Source organism: Bufo gargarizans, chromosome 2, assembly GCF_014858855.1.
Source record: "Bufo gargarizans isolate SCDJY-AF-19 chromosome 2, ASM1485885v1, whole genome shotgun sequence".
Classification (NCBI taxonomy): domain Eukaryota; kingdom Metazoa; phylum Chordata; class Amphibia; order Anura; family Bufonidae; genus Bufo; species Bufo gargarizans.
In genome coordinates this window covers 173,764,548-173,783,878 of record NC_058081.1, presented here as the reverse complement: position 1 = coordinate 173,783,878, position 19,331 = coordinate 173,764,548, and the positions used below count along the sequence as shown (strand labels likewise).

At 41.4% G+C, this 19,331-nt stretch overlaps 1 protein-coding gene across 1 annotated transcript in view; it reads right to left on the bottom strand.

The window, feature by feature from the left end:
* LOC122929662 (neuronal acetylcholine receptor subunit alpha-7) overlaps positions 1-19,331 on the bottom strand; it is a 401,783-nt gene that overhangs the window by 116,680 nt on the left and 265,772 nt on the right. The window contains exon 3 of the mRNA XM_044283296.1: positions 9,044-9,088. Coding sequence (XP_044139231.1) covers positions 9,044-9,088 — 45 coding nt within the window. The remainder of the gene's footprint in view (positions 1-9,043; positions 9,089-19,331) is intronic.

The window sequence follows — 19,331 nt, the reverse complement described above, 5'->3', positions numbered from 1 at the left end:
TGAGCATACAATAAGGCTCTGAATCACACTGCAGACAGCACCCTGGCCCATGTCTCTCCTGTTAACAATTAACTATCTACCTCCTTTCCCCTCCCCCCCTCTCTTAGTGCTCGGTTTCTGCTGATTCATTTGTGGCAGCATCACATCAGAACCCTGTTGGATGCTCCACAATTGATAGGGGTCTATCTACCTTGTAAGCTTTTGTCCGGCAGATATATTCACTCCATGCACCCCACACAAGAAAAAGGGGTGTGATATATTACTGGTCGGAGCTAATGCTTTTCCTGGCATTATTACTATACAAGGGATAGTCCCTATTGTGAATATTAGTTCCTTTAGGATATCACTCCCGTTCAATATTTTAAGGTATACCAATAAAGTTTAATATTTTAAGTATACTACTATACAATCGTTCAGTTGCTCAGTGATTAGTATTTTGAGGTGAACGTAATCCAAACATATTTCAATCAGTGAATTGTACCCTAAATGACACTGCAAAATACATTAAAGGTTAGCTGTCAAAAAGAAATAAAGACTGTCATTTAAAGGCGTGTGTGTAGTATTCTGAAAATGTATTAGGATGATGACCAGTTATAGTCACCAATAATCTGAGGCTTTACGGAGAGAATACCTTTGTCATACAGCATGCAATAGAGTCTGCTACACTTCTGCTGAAAAATGCACTTAGAATAAAAGTTTCTTGGTATGGAATGAGAGGAATAAAATGTGGGTGCCACATTTTACCTCTATATAATGCAGGCATGGTCGTAAAGCCTGAAAGTTCTATTACTGGAATTAAATATTGATGGCATAGGTCATCACTATCTGATCCTCATGCCAATCAGCTGTTACTGAGTAGCTATGTCACCGAAAGTCATTGCCGAAACTACACAGCTTCACCCATTCTGTAGTGGACAGAGCTGGTTACTGCAGCATTGCTCCCTTTCACTTCAATGGCTTCTTCACTTTTGGAACAGGAGCTACTAGGTAACAAGTGAGGGGTGTAACACCACCACCAATCAGATACTGATCACTTCTCTTAAAGATAGGCCAACAGTATTAAAATCCTGGAAAACTGTCGATGAGCAGGAAAAAAACAACCTTCCACCACAACTTTCCAAAAATCACTAGGTGCCTTATGCCCCATTCACACGTCAGTGTTTGATCAGTGTTATCCATCAGTGATTTTGAGCCCAAACCAGGTGCGGCTCTAAACACAGAACAGGTGCAGATCTTTCCCTTATACATTATGTCTGTGGAGGCTCCAATCCTGGCTTTGGCTCCCAATCACTGATGGAAAACACTGACGTGTGAATGAGGATTTATAAAGGAGATATTTAAAGGAGAGGAAGACGCCAAGAATAGTAAGTGGCTTATGTCATGTTACACTGGCATTATAAATGGAATGAAGTGATCAGCAAGTCAAGGTCAAGTCATTTTTCATCATCCATAGAACAATGTTATACTTCTGCTTGGAGGACATATATAGTGTCAAAGACACAATTACTTTTCAGCATTATATATTATTTATATTAAAAAAGAAGGGTTAAAGCATAAGTACATTCATAATGATATTGGATAAAAAAAAATTGTATGGAAAACATAAATTTAATAATCTGACCAAATTAATTTTCTGTTACATATACAAGAAGAAGAAGGATGTCTTGATAGTCACACCTCCGGAAACGTAATGGAAGTTTACTTACAGCTCTGAAATACTTCATAAGCTTAGAAGGGACAAGAAATTATGCTGCAAATGACCGACATTTAAGGCAATTCACATAATTTATGTCATTTGAGCATTTCTTTCTCTGTATTCCAATAAATTTGCCATCTTAAAAATGAACAATTTCTCTGATTGCTGTATTTCTATAAACCTTTATAAAAGAAGCTTGCTAGGGATCTTTAATTCAAAGCCATAAAAAGACAAAAAGGGGATTCAAAGGCGTTTATTTGCCAACAGTAACTCTTTTGTCAGCTAAACTAGCAGAAAGCAGCCTCCCAATCGCATTGCTCAGTTACTAAAGATTTTTAGGGCTCATGCACATTGAAGTCTCTAAAAATCTTTCTCGTAGACCATTAGACACTTTGGGGGGGGGGGGGGGTATATATCATAAGGAGAATATTTGAAGTCAGTTTTGCACTAATCTGTGTTGGCATTCTTTATCCCACAGTTATCAAATGTCACATGTCTGATAAATGTGTCTTATCCTTAAACCTAACACTTTTATGTAGAGAAGCTACTCCAGTTTTCCTACTCCACCCTGCTATTGTAGTGAGTTTTCAACTTTTTTTTTTTTTTGCATCTTTAAAAAAAGTCTCAATGATAAATCTGGAGTGAAGCTTATTAACATGGCTAACGACGTCCACTATTCCACAGATACTTAAAAACTGCAGTAAGTGGTGTAAAAATGCAAAAAGTCTCAAACTTCTTGGACAAGTTAGTGCAAAAAGTCACAAAAGCTTTATTTTGCGACTGTTTGAAGCCAGAATTCTGCTTTGAAGGAATGATAAATCTGCCCCTCTCTGTGATGTTGTATAGTGCCTATACTGTACTGTAAGTGGTTTGGCTGCCTTTCTTAAAATTCATACAAGCTGTTACTCAATTGCTTGAAATAGTTAAAGGGGTTGTCCACCTTCAGAGCTGAACCCGGACATATCCACACTAGGCAGTCCCCCCGATATGAGTCGCGCAGGCAAAAGGCCTTATTAGGAGATCCGGTGACGTACTGGGCTCTCCATAGGAACTGCTAGGCAGAGGCTTCCACCCAGCAGTGAGTACTTAATGGGCGGGCTTTAGCACTGCACTAGCCTGCAAAATGGCTAAGGCAGTGCTAAAGCATGCCAATCAGAGTCAATGGCAACACTGCTAGGCAGAAGCCTCTACCTAGCAGTGTAGAAAACATAAACAAAAAAGCCCTTGCCCTGTGCGATCCAGCGCAGAGCAAGGGACAGAATCAGAGCATGAAATGCTCAGATGCTCATGTCAGGGGGGACAGAGGGGTGAAAATTGGGAAATGTCCGGGTTCAGCTCTGAACCAGGAATACCCCTTTAGGCGATGCAGAGAATAGTTCTGCCATATGTTCCGAAAAAATTAAACTTTCTTCCACCTAAGGGTCTTTTTACAAAGGGCAAGTTCACCCCTGAACGAGCACTGATTAAAGATATTGAAGTTTTTGCACGGCCCGATGCAGAATGAATGAGGGATTGTTCCTCCCCTCTTAGTTTGCGTGTTGTCGGTAGCACATTCCTGTTTATACAAGGCAATGTGCTAAAAACAATGAACTTTGGTGCTGCATGAGAGATGTGATCACCTGACGAATGAGCATTTGAGAGTTTATTGGGTGATGGGGCTTTGATTGGGAACAAGGCAATTATTGGGGGCTGATGATCAGCCGGAGTAAAAGGGCCCTTACTAGTTATGTAAATACTATTCAGTATTTTCCTTCACTGATATATTTCATTTACACTGCAATGCAATCTACAGTCATGGCCAAAGGTTTTGAGAATGACACAAATATTAGTTTTCACAAAGTTTGCTGCTAAACTGCTTTTAGATCTTTGTTTCAGTTGTTTCTGTGATGTAGTGAAATATAATTACACGCACTTCATACGTTTCAAAGGCTTTTATCGACAATTACATGACATTTATGAGAAGAGTCAGTATTTGCAGTGTTGGCCCTTCTTTTTCAGGACCTCTGCAATTTGACTGGGCATGCTCTCAATCAACTTCTGGGCCAATTCCTGACTGATAGCAACCCATTCTTTCATAATCACTTCTTGGAGTTTGTCAGAATTAGTGGGTTTTTCTTTGTCCACCCGCCTCTTGAGGATTGACCACAAGTTCTCAATGGGATTAAGATCTGGGGAGTTTCCAGGCCAGGGACCCAAAATGTCAAACGGCACAATCACTTTTGCCTTATGGCACGGTGCTCCTTTCGTGCTGGAAAATGCATTGTTCTTCACCAAACTGTTGTTGGATTGTTGGAAGAAGTAGCTGTTGGAGGGTGTTTTGGTACCATTCTTTATTCATGGCTGTGTTTTGGGGCAAAATTGTGAGTGAGCCCACTCCCTTGGATCAGAAGCAACCCCACACATGAATGGTCTCAGGATGCTTTACTGTTGGCATGACACAGGACTGATGGTAGCGCTCACCTTTTCTTCTCCGGACAAGCCTTTTTCCTGATGCCCCAAACAATCGGAAAGAGGCTTCATCGGAGAATATGACTTTGCCCCAGTCCTCAGCAGTCCATTAACCATATTTTCTGCAGAAGATCAATCTGTCCATGATGTTTTTTTTGGAGAGGTGGCAGAAGGCCGTCTTCCAAAAGTCTTTGCCTCATTGTGCGTGTAGATGCGCTCACACCTGCCTGCTGCCATCCTGAGCAAGCTCTGCACTGGTGGCACTCCGATCCCGCAGCTGAATCCTCTTTAGGAGACGATCCTGGCGCTTGCTGGACTTTCTTGGACGCCCTGAAGCCTTCTTAACAAGAATTGAACCTCTTTCCTTGAAGTTCTTGATGATCCTATAAATTGTTGATTAAGGTGCAATCTTAATAGCCACAATATACTTGCCTGTGAAGCCATTTTTATGCAATGCAATGATGGCTGCACGCGTTTCTTTGCAGGTCACCATGGTTAACAATGGAAGAACAATGATTTCAAGCATCACCCTCCTTTTAACAGGTCAAGTCTGCCATTTTAACCCAATCAGCCTGACATAATGAGCTCCAGCCTTGTGCTCGTCAACATTCTCACCTGAGTTAACAAGACGATTACTGAAATGATCTCAGCAGGTCCTTTAATGACAGCAATGAAATGCAGTGGAAGTTTTTTTGGGGGGGGATTAAGTTAATTTTCATGGCAAAGAAGGACTATGCAATTCATCTGATCACTCTTCATAACATTCTGGAGTATATGCAAATTGCTATTAAAAAAAACTTAAACAGCAACTCTTCCAATTTTCAATATTTATGTAATTCTCAAAACTTTTGGCCACGACTGTACTTTCTGGAAGGTTGTCCTTCTGTAATGCCATTTTAATAACAGATATGCTATGATATTGGAACTACGTAAAGAGTCATGTGGCTCTGCAGGTGAACCTACTGTATGGATATCACCTTGACTGCCAGTAATCTGCTTACATTCCAATTTTTTTTATGTAAGTGTAATGATGCTGCTGAAGATAAGTGCTTCTCTTAAATAGATAACATGAAGTTAGGTTAGAGGCACCTTCAAATGGCTGACAGTCAAAAAGACAGCTACAGTATTTGGGTAGGTAATTTTCACCTCTTCCTCAGTTTTAATAAAAGGCCATATTGCACGAATTACCATCTATCGAGAAAAAAACGTTCATACAAACGCTCATTCCCAATAATTGGCATAAAATTGGTTTAGTGGTGCCACCTATCAGCCGATGTTTATCTGGTGATGCTTGTTAGGTGCCATCCCAAATAATTGTTTCTGCACAGCACATCATCCTGTGTAAATAGGGATCTGCTGCCCAGAAACAATGATTCTTTTTGGGGAAAAGTGATCACAGTAGTAAACGTTTAATACACCTCCCAGGTGAGTAGACAATTATTGTGAATGAACATTTCATGATTGCCTGCTCAGTTCACATGTGTAACAAGTAGAGATGTCCCGAACTATTCGCCTGCGAACAGTTCCCGGTGAATATCGCATGTTCGCGTTCGGCGCGGCGGGCGAACATATGCGATGTTCGATCCGCCTCCTATACGTCATTATTGAGCAAACTTTGACCCTGTACCTCACAGTCAGCAGACACATTCCAGCCAATAGGCATACCCTCCCTCCCAGACCCTCCCACCGCCTATCAAAAAGCAAGGACAGCATCCATCTTAGATTAATTCTGAAGCTGCAGTGTCACAAAGTTGTAATCGCAATGCGATTAATACAGGTTATATTAATCGCATTGCGATTACAACTTAGAGCTGGGTTCCTAATGGTTATATTGATAGAATATAACGAAGATTGAGAATATAGTTCTATATCCGTTGTCAATTCTAGCAATACAACCATTAGGAACTCAGATCTAAGTTGTATTCGCAATGCGAATAATGCAGGTTATATTAATTGCATTGCGAATTCAACTTCGCACTATATATATAGCGCTATATTCTCAATCTTCGTTATATACTAGCAATACAACCATTAGGAACTCAGCAGCTCTAAGTTGAATTCGCAATGCTATTACTATAACCTGCATTTATCGCATTGCGATTACAACTTTCTCAAATCCGACAGTACATTCTAGCATGGAGCCATTCCCATGGTGATGGGGACGCTCCATGAGAACGGAAGTCGGCAGAAGCTCTAAGTTGAAATCGCAATGCGATTAATTCAAGTTCTATAAATCGCATTGCGATTTCAACTTAGAACTTCTGCCGACTTGCGTGCTTATGGAGCGTCCCCATCACCATGGGAATGACTCCATGCTAGAATGTACTGTCTGATTTAAAAAAGTTGAAGTCGCAATGCGATTAATTCAAGTTTTATAAATCGCATTGCGATTTCAACTTGCCACACTCTGTGTCAACTACATAATTTTCCATGGGAGTTTTGCCATGGATCCCCCTCCGGCATGCCACAGTCCAGGTGTTAGTCCCCTTGAAACAACTTTTCCATCACTATTGTGGCCACAAAGAGTCCCTGTGGGTTTTCAAATTCGCCTTCCTATTGAAGTCTATTGCGGTTCGCCCGGTTCGCCCGTTCGCAAACATTTGCAGAAATTCGCGTTCGCCATTCACGAACGGAAAATTTTATATTCGCGACATCACTAGTAACAGGGCCATTGTGTAGATAGGTGGACACAAAGCAACAGACTAGGATTCTTTTGGCCCCCCAAAACACAAGATTTTATAGTTCTGTTCTTACAGACACAATATGTGCATGTCTATGTTTAACTGCATTGTAATATTTTTTGTTATCATTGTACACACATATACACTAAGGCCAAACAGGTTATTTATGAAATAACCTTTAAGCAATAGACCATATTGGCAAGTAATTGGCTTCAAAGATAACTCCAACTTGTGTTGTGTTCTGCAGGACCTTTAGGAGCCATTATTTTCTAGACTCACTAGAAAATCCTCTTAAAGGCTATGTAATACCTTAGGGGGCATTTTTTTATTATTACATTGTACTCATTTTGAGCTAAAAATCTTTTTTCAATTGGTCTTTATTAAAATTTTGAACCCCTGTCTTTGTGCAGCCTTGAGTTTCTCTAGTAGCAGTTTCTGAATTTTCACTGTTTCGTCAGCCAGCTCAGCTGACAGCATCATATCTCTGACCTACTAAACACTAATTATTGCACAATTCCCATCTTTCTGATAATAATGTGGCTTAAGGGTTCATGACCTTTTATTAATTTAGAGATAAGGTTTATTAGATGATCGACACAAAGTGAAAGTACCATTCACACGGCTAACAGTTAACCCTTTGTGAAAAACGGCTTTTTAATGAAGCCCAAATGAAAAAATTATTTTTTGTCCAACTTAAGTAAAATGGAATCATAAAAAAATTGCCCCCAAAAGTGTACATAGCATTTAAGGTGCTAATACACCTTCAATAGCTATTGGCCGAATGTTTGGCTGACAGCTACCATTCCTCATATCCCATGGGAAGAGAGAGAAAGCCACTGCCAGACTTTTCTGGTGGGAGCTTATCTCCAGGAAGAACTAAACAATCAGGCAAAATAATGAACTTTGACAGATTCTTCTCTCTCCCAACACCATCTGCTGAGGAAGAGTTGAGAGCTCCGTATACACATGTTGGACTGTCTCGCCATAAACTGTGGTTTCAGCCACAATACACTAATATGTATGGAGGCAGACCTTTACCTGTTTACCATTCATCTCATGGGGATCTATTGTAATATACAAGTGAAACTCGAAAAATTTGAATATCGTGCAAAGTTCATTTATTCCAGTAATGCAACTTAAAAAGTAAAACTAATACACGAGATAGACTCATAGACGCAAAGTGAATTATTTCAAACCTTTATTTGTTATAATTTGGATGATTATGGCTTACTGCTTATAAAAAAAAACAGAGTCACAATCTCAGGTACCCTTTGCTCAGGGGTATGGATTAATTAGCTGACTAGAGTGTGACACTTTGAGCCTAGAATATTGAACCTTTTCACAATATTCTAATTTTAAGTTGCATTAATGTAACTCCTTTTATGTTGCATTACTAAAATAAATGAACTTTTGCACAATATTCAAATTTTTCGAGTTTCACCTGTACATAGTATAGATAAGTAGTACTTCTGGCATTTAGACACCCATGGGGGAAAATAACAAAAAAGTAATTGGGCGATAATGCTTCTTTTTTACAGAAACATGAATAGAACCATGCCTAAAATGTCAGCGTGCAGTAGAGGTTCTGATGGTTCACAGAGCACAATTTTAGTTGGCTATGCTGCTATCTTTACAATGGTGTTATTTTAGTATATTTTCTACCATATGGCTGGCTGGTCAACATAGAACACAAGGAGAGAGTAGCAATGTGAATGCAGAAACTGTATTTTCACAAATGGGTTGCTCAGCTTCATTCAACTTTTGACCAACCTGAATTGAAATTCCCTGTGTTATGGCTGGCTAGATACACCGAACACTGAAATTCATTTTAGGAAATATTTGTCTCATCTCCATATAAATTGAATTGTTAAAGCAGATGTAATGCTTGTACAATTCTCAGTAGAAAAGATGTTACGGTGATGGGTGTATACAAATAGTCTATGTGTGAGGGCTTGTATTAAATAATGATATCTAAATATATTTTTTAAAGGTCTACTGATATACTGTAAAACTATCTTCCTTACAAACATCAGCCAAAGGATACTACCGAGGATAAATAAACCAATAAGCATGTCAGTTTTCTTTTTCATGTCAGCACATATTTGCACCAAACTTTTTATTGAATATTGAATATTCAAATATTGAAGCATTTGGTGTATGAGATGCAGAAAGTTCATTCATCTTTATATTAAATCCTGAAAGAAATAAAATATCTTACCATTTGTAGCCATATATTCGTTGTTAATACTTGATTTTTTTCATCCTAAAATGAGAATAAAAATGTGTTTAGAGAATAGTATCCCCACCATTATATTCAATTATTGTGCTGTATTTGTGTCTATATATTGATCCCAAGATAGCATTCCTTCATCCCTGCTAAGCACAGTTAGAATGCTGTATTTTTATCTCCTCAGAAGTCAGTTATTTACACAGATAGATGGCAAAAGATAGATATGTGTACTCTAAATATACAGATATATGAAATGATGTAATCTCTGGAGCAAAAAGCACTCAAATACAAAGCCCGTTGTACTGCATTACAACACAGGGCAAACAGAAGTATGGCTGTAGCAATCTTTAACTTGACACATATGTAATATATATATATATAGATAGATAGATATACATCAAGGAAAAATGGCGGCACTGGTGCAAAATCAAATGGAGTAAGGGTGCACGTCCCCAGGGGAATAGGCTTCTTACCCCAATGTATAGATCCAGAAAAACGGGCGGCACTCCAAAGATAAGAGCAAGTGAACCTTTATTCACCCAGGTGGTGCAACGTTTCGGCTCTGCACTTGAGCCTTTTTCAAGCCTTGAAAAAGGCTCAAGTGCAGAGCCGAAACGTTGCACCCCCTGGGTGAATAAAGGTTCACTTGCTCTTATCTTTGGAGTGCCGCCCATTTTTCTGGATCTATATATATATATATATATATATATATAGTACAGACCAAAAGTTTGGACACAACTTCTCATTCAAAGAGTTTTCTTTATTTTCATGACTATGAAAATTGTAGATTCACACTGAAGGCATCAAAACTATGAATTAACACATGTGGAATTATAAACATAACACAAAAGTGTGAAACAACTGAAAATATGTCATATTCTAGGTTCTTCAAAGTAGCCACCTTTTGCTTTGATTACTGCTTTGCACACTCTTGGCATTCTCTTGATGAGCTTCAAGAGGTAGTCACCTGAAATGGTCTTCACTTCACAGGTGTGCCCTGTCAGGTTTAATAAGTGGGATTTCTTGCCTTATAAATGGGGTTGGGACCATCAGTTGCGTTGTGGAGAAGTCAGGTGGATACACAGCTGATAATCCTACTGAATAGACTGAGAGTGGCAGTAGTCTCAGCAAAGCATAGTTTGCTGGGACATTTTTGTATACATTTTCTGGGCTGGATTTTACTTGGACTGCTGGCTAAGCTTGGTAAAGGGAGTTCCCAGTCCACACCCTTCCAGTATGGGTTTTCCTTTCTACCTGAGGTGATCACAGGTGAGGCCTGCTGTAATCAGGCTGGCATAAAGCGCCTCAGAGTAGGTCAGTCTGGGGAGCGAGAGCGAGACTGTTTTGTGAAGCAGAGGCTCTGTGTGTGGTCTCAGTCGGGAGGACTGGGGGGCCACAAGGCTTTGAATAGCCTGAGGTTTGGAGGACTTAGCGACACCTAGAGAATGAGGGTTGCACGCCCAGCGTCTGGAGGACTACTGGGCCACACTCCCCCAAAAGGTACTGGAGTTGCCACAGCCTTGAGGCTGCAGTATTGATGTTGGATGAGGAAGGCCGCATATAATGTCCATGTGTGAACTGAGCTCTATGAGTGAGGTAGGGACATATTATGTTTAGGTAGCGCCTAGACGGGCAGGAGTTTATTTGTGTTTTAAGTGTTGGCGGTGCGGGAACCTCACCCCACCCAGTGATGTATAACTGGACTATCCTTTATAAGAAGACTGGTAAAATAAATGCACAGTTTGGACATGAAAATCCGTTGTCTGTTGAGGTATCTGTGAGTGTGACCCCCTGAAAAGAGACGATCCCTTACAATATATATATATATATATATATATATACATATATATATATATATATATATATATATATGTATATACAGTACAGACCAAAAGTTTGGACACACCTTCTCATTCAAAGAGTTTTCTTTATTTTCATGACTATGAAAATTGTAGATTCACACTGAAGGCATCAAAACTATGAATTAACACATGTGGAATTATATACATAACAAAAAAGTGTGAAACAACTGAAAATATGTCATATTCTAGGTTCTTCAAAGTAGCCACCTTTTGCTTTGATTACTGCTTTGCACACTCTTGGCATTCTCTTGATGAGCTTCAAGAGGTAGTCACCTGAAATGGTTTTCACTTCACAGGTGTGCCCTGTCAGGTTTAATAAGTGGGATTTCTTGCCTTATAAATGGGGTTGGGACCATCAGTTGCGTTGTGGAGAAGTCAGGTGGATACACAGCTGATAATCCTACTGAATAGACTGTTAGAATTTTATTATGGCAAGAAAAAAGCAGCTAAGTAAAGAAAAACGAGTGGCCATCAATACTTTAAGAAATGAAGGTCAGTCAGTCCGAAAAATTGGGAAAACTTTGAAAGTGTCCCCAAGTGCAGTCACAAAAACCATCAAGCGCCACAAAGAAACTGGCTCACATGCGGACCGCCCAAGGAAAGGAAGACCAAGAGTCACCTCTGCTGCGGAGGATAAGTTCGTCCGAGTCACCAGCCTCAGAAATCGCAGGTTAACAGCAGCTCAGATTAGAGACCAGGTCAATGCAACACATAGTTCTAGCAGCAGACACATCTCTAGAACAACTGTTAAGAGGAGACTGTGTGAATCAGACCTTCATGGTAGAATATCTGCTAGGAAACCACTGCTAAGGACAGGCAACAAGCAGAAGAGACTTGTTTGGGCTAAAGAACACAAGGAATGGACATCAGACCAGTGGAAATCTGTGCATTGGTCTGATGAGTCCAAATTTGAGATCTTTGAACCACTGTGTCTTTGTGCGACGCAGAAAAGGTGAACGGATGGACTCTACATGCCTGGTTCCCACCGTGAAGCATGGAGGAGGAGGTGTGATGGTGTTGGGGGGGCTGTGCTGATGACACTGTTCGGGATTTATTCAAAATTGAAGGCATACTGAACCAGCATGGCTACCACAGCATCTTGCAGCGGCATGCTATTTGCGTTTAGTTGGACCATCATTTATTTTTCAACAGGACAATGACCCCAAACACACCTCCAGGCTGTGTAAGGGCTATTTGACCATGAAGGAGAGTGATGGGGTGCTGCGCCAGATGACCTGGCCTCCACAGTCACCGGACCTGAACCCAATCGAGATGGTTTGGGGTGAACTGGACCGCAGAGTGAAGGCAAAAGGGCCAACAAGTGCTAAGCATCTCTGGGAACTCCTTCAAGACTGTTGGAAGACCATTTCAGGTGACTACCTCTTGAAGCTCATCAAGAGAATGCCAAGAGTGTGCAAAGCAGTAATCAAAGCAAAAGGTGGCTACTTTGAAGAACCTAGAATATGACATATTTTCAGTTGTTTCACACTTTTTTGTTATGTATATAATTCCACATGTGTTAATTCATAGTTTTGATGCCTTCAGTGTGAATCTACAATTTTCATAGTCATGAAAATAAAGAAAACTCTTTGAATGAGAAGGTGTGTCCAAACTTTTGGTCTGTACTGTATATAGTGCTTATTACAACATGTCAAATAAATACTTCACTGTATATATATCTATATATATATATATATATATATAAAACAAAACTCCACGGCACTCCTTGAAAGATGAAAAAAATGTGCTATTTATTCACAAACATCATACAGCAACGTTTCGGTTCTCTCTCAGAACCTTTTTCAAAAGTGCAATAGTGCTACTATTTATACATGTTGTAATCAATTACAATTAATTGTTTATCCTATAAAAAACGTGCACTCCCCCTTTAAAAATGTTACAATTTATTTCTAAACCACATATCAATGTGAACAGGGACGAAAAAACGACCCAATGTGTCCAATTACAATCCATATATCATAACCGTTATTTAAACATAAAATTCATATTATCATAGTGTCCATGTAATAAAGTGCAAAGTGCATTAAAAACATAAAAAATTACCTTGCTGGGAGATCAAAGATATATTTGGTATGTTGAACGAGGAAGATAAAACTTTACTATTGAGTCACGGTGCCTCGCGCTGCATTCAGCTCATCTCCCGATACCTCATGCGCATGTGTCTACCCATACCCCTCCTACTGGGCCGTACATATCTGTTACACGTCATCCAGGGCGGAGACATCGCAACGCCAGGTATCCGTGCAGTGTCGGCCTGTCCAGCGCACACCCAAGTGTTCGAAGACTAGCCTCCACAACCTTCGCTCCTGCGTCATCTAACGTCCTCCTCCCGGGGACGCACTCTCAATCTCTGCCATTTTGACTGAGGGCAATCTTTTGGGCAAATGTATATCTTACATATCTTCCTTGTTCCATACTCTTGTATCCAGCCGATCTATAACCCAGCGCACCAGCTTCATTGTTTTACATTGTATCACTAGTTATTTTCAACAGTAGAAAAATCATATTATAACATTGTTTACATAATTGCAGTAATTTGTAACATACATTGGATTTACTTGGTACAACAATATAACCACAGAGAACCATAAGCAATACTGGACAGGGTATCGACCCACCATACCTCCAGTTACCCTAAATTCAACATTTAAGCCTTTGGGCTTCAATGTATCAAGACGAAAAATCGTTAACCTATCCCCACCCCTTTCTAACGGTTTGACATGGTCTCCAATCATAAATTTTAGTTCATTTTCCTTATGATTTTTTTCTACAAAATGCTTTGACACCGGTAGATTTTTTATTTTATTTCTAATAGATTGTCTATGATTATTTAACCTGGTTTTCATATCACATGTAGTCTCCCCTATGTAAAGCATTTTGCACAGATACCACAGTACATATATTACCCACGATGAATCACATGTGAGATAATATTTAATATCAAAAGTTTCTCCTGTGTCAGGATGTGCAAATACAGAACCCTTCTGCATAAGTTTACAGTTCACACATCCCAAACACTGGAAACTCCCCGTACGTTTCATTTAAAACATTTTTTGTCTTAACTGGCCCTTTTCTGGCACCCTTGAGTGCACTATTTTGTCTCTAATATTCCCTGCTCTTTTATAAGCCATCATGGGGGAATCTCTGAAAGCTGCTATTATAGGATAGCCGCTCCTGAGTATCCCCCAATGTTGTCTCACTATCCGTTCAATGCTAGGGCTCAACTCGTTATAAGATGACACAAAAGGTAACTAATCACTTCTCTGTTTCTGTTTAGTTGTTAACAATTCCTGTCTTGGTGTTTTTCTTGCTCTATCTGCATGTCTATGTACTAGGCTCCTAGGGTAGCCTCTGTTCACAAAGGACTGTTCCATCTTTTTCAGAGCCTGATTCATGTGGCACTGTGGTGTCCGTGCAAAATGCTTTACATAGGGGAGACTACATGTGATCTGAAAACCAGGTTAAATAATCATAGACAATCTATTAGAAATAAAAGATACCGGTGTCAAAGCATTTTGTAGAAAAAAATCGTAAGGAAAATGAACTAAAATTTATGATTGTAGACCATGTCAAACCGTTAGAAAGGGGTGGGGATAGGTTAACGATATTACAGAAAAATGAGCTTAGTTGGATTTTTCGTCTTGATACATTGAAGCCCAAAGGCTTAAATGTTGAATTTAGGGTAACTGGAGGTATGGTGGGTTGATACCCTGTCCAGTATTGCTTATGGTTCTCTGTGGTTATATTGTTGTATCAAGTGAATCCAATGTATGTTACAAATTACTGCAATTACGTAAACAATGTTATAATATGATTTTTCTACTGTTGAAAATAACTAGTGATACAATGTAAAACAATGAAGCTGGTGCGTTGGGTTATAGATCGGCTGGATACAAGAGTATGGAACAAGGAAGATATGTAAGATATAGAGTCGTGGCCAAAAGTTTTGAGAATTACATAAATATTGAAAATTGGAAGAGTTGCTGCTTAAGTTTTTATAATAGCAATTTGCATATACTCCAGAATGTTATGAAGAGTGATCAGATGAATTGCATAGTCCTTCTTTGCCATGAAAATTAACTTAATCCCCCAAAAAAGCTTCCACTGCATTTCATTGCTGTCATTAAAGGACCTGCTGAGATCATTTAAGTAATTGTTTTGTTAACTCAGGTGAGAATGTTGACGAGCACAAGGCTGGAGATCATTATGTCAGGCTGATTGGGTTCAAATGGCAGACTTGACCTGTTAAAAAGAGGGCGATGCTTGAAATCATTGTTCTTCCATTGTTAACCATGGTGACCTGCAAAGAAACGCGTGCAGCCATCATTGCATTGCATAAAATTGCTTCACAGGCAAGTATATTGAGGCTACTAAGATTGCACCTTAATCAACAATTTATAGGATCATCAAGAACTTCAAGGAAAGAGGTTCAATTCTTGTTAAGAAGGCTTCAGGGCGTCCAAGAAAGTCCAGCAAGCGCCAGGATCGTCTCCTAAAGAGGATTCAGCCGCGGGATCGGAGTGCCACCAGTGCAGAGCTTGCTCAGGATGGCAGCAGGCAGGTGTGAGCGCATCTACACGCACAATGAGGCAAAGACTTTTGGAAGACGGCCTTCTGCCACCTCTCCAAAAAAAACATCAGGGACAGATTGATCTTCTGCAGAAAATATGGTTAATGGACTGCTGAGGACTGGGGCAAAGTCATATTCTCCGATGAAGCCTCTTTCCGATTGTTTGGGGCATCAGGACACAGGTAGGTCAGTGAAGTCGCACCAAACACTACACTCCACCCCCCACCCCCCCTGTCACTTATTAACCCCTTATAAACCCCTGATCACCCCATATAAACTCCCTGATCACCCCCATGTCATTGATCACCCCCCTGTCAGGCTCCGTTCAGACGTCCGTATGATTTTTACGGATCCACAGATACATGGATCGGATCCGCAAAACACATACGGACGTCTGAATGGAGGCTTACAGGGGGGTGATCAATGACAGGCGGGTGATCACCCATATAGATTCTCTGATCACCCCCTGTCATTGATCACCCCCCTGTCATTGATCACCCCCCTGCAAGGCTCCATTCAGACGTCCGTATGATTTTTACGGATCCATGGATACATGGATCGGATCCGCAAAACACATGCGGACGTCTGAATGGAGCCTTACAGGGGGGTGATCAATGACAGGCGGGTGATCACCCATATAGATTCCCTGATCACCCCCTGTCATTGATCACCCCCCTGCAAGGCTCCATTCAGACGTCCGTATGATTTTTACGGATCCATGGATACATGGATCGGATCCGCAAAACACATGCGGACGTCTGAATGGAGCCTTACAGGGGGGTGATCAATGACAGGCGGGTGATCACCCATATAGATTCCCTGATCACCCCCTGTCATTGATCACCCCCCTGCAAGGCTCCATTCAGACGTCCGTATGATTTTTACGGATCCGTGGATACATGGATCGGATCCGCAAAATACATGCGGACGTCTGAATGGAGCCTTACAGGGGGGTGATCATCCCATATACACTCCCTGATCACCCCCTGTCATTGATCACCCCCCTGTCAGGCTCCATTCAGACGTCCGCATGTGTTTTGCGGATCCGATCCATGTATCCATGGATCCGTAAAAATCATGCGGACGTCTGAATGGAGCCTTACAGGGGGTGATCAATGACAGGGGGTGATCACCCATATACACTCCCTGATCACCCCCTGTCATTGATCACCCCCCTGTAAGGCTCCATTCAGACGTCCGCATGTGTTTTGCGGATCCGATCCATGTATCCATGGATCCGTAAAAATCATGCAGACGTCTGAATGGAGCCTTACCAGGGGGGTGATCAATGACAGGGGGTGATCACCCATATACACTCCCTGATCTCCCCCTGTCATTGATCACTCCCCTGTAAGGCTCCATTCAGACGTCCGCATGTGTTTTGCGGATCCGATCCATGTATCCATGGATCCGTAAAAATCATGCGGACGTCTGAATGGAGCCTTACAGGGGGTGATCAATGACAGGGGGTGATCACCCATATACACTCCCTGATCACCCCCTGTCATTGATCACCCCCCTGTAAGGCTCCATTCAGACGTCCGCATGTGTTTTGCGGATCCGATCCATGGATCCGTAAAAATCATGCGGACGTCTGAATGGAGCCTTACAGGGGGTGATCAATGACAGGGGGTGATCACCCATATACACTCCCTGATCACCCCCTGTCATTGATCACCCCCCTGTAAGGCTCCATTCAGACGTCTGCATGTGTTTTGCGGATCCGATCCATGTATCCATGGATCCGTAAAAATCATGCGGACGTCTGAATGGAGCCTTACCAGGGGGGTGATCAATGACAGGGGGTGATCACCCATATACACTCCCTGATCACCCCCTGTCATTGATCACCCCCCTGTAAGGCTCCATTCAGACGTCCGCATGTGTTTTGCGGATCCGATCCATGTATCCATGGATCCGTAAAAATCATGCGGCCGTCTGAATGGAGCCTTACCAGGGGGGTGATCAATGACAGGGGGTGATCACCCATATACACTCCCTGATCACCCCCTGTCATTGATCACCCCCCTGTAAGGCTCCATTCAGACGTCCGCATGTGTTTTGCGGATCCGATCCATGTATCCATGTATCCGTAAAAATCATGCGGACGTCTGAATGGAGCCTTACCAGGGGGGTGATCAATGACAGGGGGTGATCACCCATATACACTCCCTGATCACCCCCTGTCATTGATCACCCCCCTGTAAGGCTCCATTCAGACGTCCGCATGTGTTTTGCGGATCCGATCCATGTATCCATGGATCCGTAAAAATCATGCGGACGTCTGAATGGAGCCTTACCAGGGGGGTGATCAATGACAGGGGGTGATCACCCATATACACTCCCTGATCACCCCCTGTCATTGATCACCCCCTGTCATTGATCACCCCCCTGTAAGGCTCCAATCAGACGTCCGCATGTGTTTTGCGGATCCGATCCATGTATCCATGGATCCGTAAAAATCATACGGACGTCTGAATGGAGCCTGACAGGGGGGGTGATCAGTGACAGGGGGGTGATCAATGATGGAGGTGATCAGGGAGTCTATGTGGGTGATCACCCCCCTGTCATTGATCACCCCGCTGTCATTGATCACCCCCCCCCCCCCCGTAAGGCTCCATTCAGACATTTTTTTGGCTCAAGTTAGCGGAAATATATATTTTTTTTGTTTGTTTTTTCTTACTAAGTCTCATATTCCACTAACTTGTGTCAAAAAATAAAATCTCACATGAACTCACCATACCCCTCACGGAATCCAAAAGCGTAAACATTTTTAGACATTTATATTCCAGACTTCTTCTCACGCTTTAGGGCCCCTAAAAAGCCAGGGCAGTATAAATACCCCACATGTGACCCCATTTCGGAAAGAAGACACCCCAAGATATTCCGTGAGGGCATATTGAGTCCATGAAAGATTTAAATTTCTGTCCTAAGTTAGCGGAAAGTGAGACTTTGTGAGAAAAAAACAAAAAAAATCAATTTCCGCTAACTTATGCAAAAAAATAAAAATTCTATGAACTCGCCAGGCCCCTCATTGAATACCTTGGGGTGTCTTCTTTCCAAAGTGGGGTCACATGTGGGGTATTTATACTGCCCTGGCTTTTTAGGGGCCCTAAAGCGTGAGAAGAAGTCTGGGATCCAAATGTCTAAAAATGCCCTCCTAAAAGGAATTTGGGCACCTTTGCGCATCTAGGCTGCAAAAAAGTGTCACACATCTGGTATCGCCGTACTCAGGAGAAGTTGGGCAATGTGTTTTGGGGTGTCATTTTACATATACCCATGCTGGGTGAGAAAAATATCTTGGTCAAATGCCAACTTTGTATAAAAAAATGGGAAAAGTTGTCTTTTGCCAAGATATTTCTCTCACCCAGCATGGGTATATGTAAAATGACACCCAGGGCAGTATAACTACGCCACAAGTGACCCCATTTTGGAAAGAAGACACCCCAAGGTATTCCGTGAGGGGCATGGCGAGTTCCTAGAATTTTTTATTTTTTGTCACAAGTTAGCGGAAATTGATGATTTTTCTTTTTTTTCCTTTTTTCCTTACAAAGTCTCATATTCCACTAACTTGCGACAAAAAATAAAAAATTCTAGGAACTCGCCATGCCCCTCACGGAATACCTTGGGGTGTCTTCTTTCCAAAATGGGGTCACTTGTGGCGTAGTTATACTGCCCTGGCAATTTAGGGGCCCAAATGTGTGAGAAGAACTTTGCAATCAAAATGTGTAAAAAATGGCCTGCGAAATCCGAAAGGTGCACTTTGGAATATGTGCCCCTTTGCCCACCTTGGCAGCAAAAAAGTGTGACACATCTGGTATCG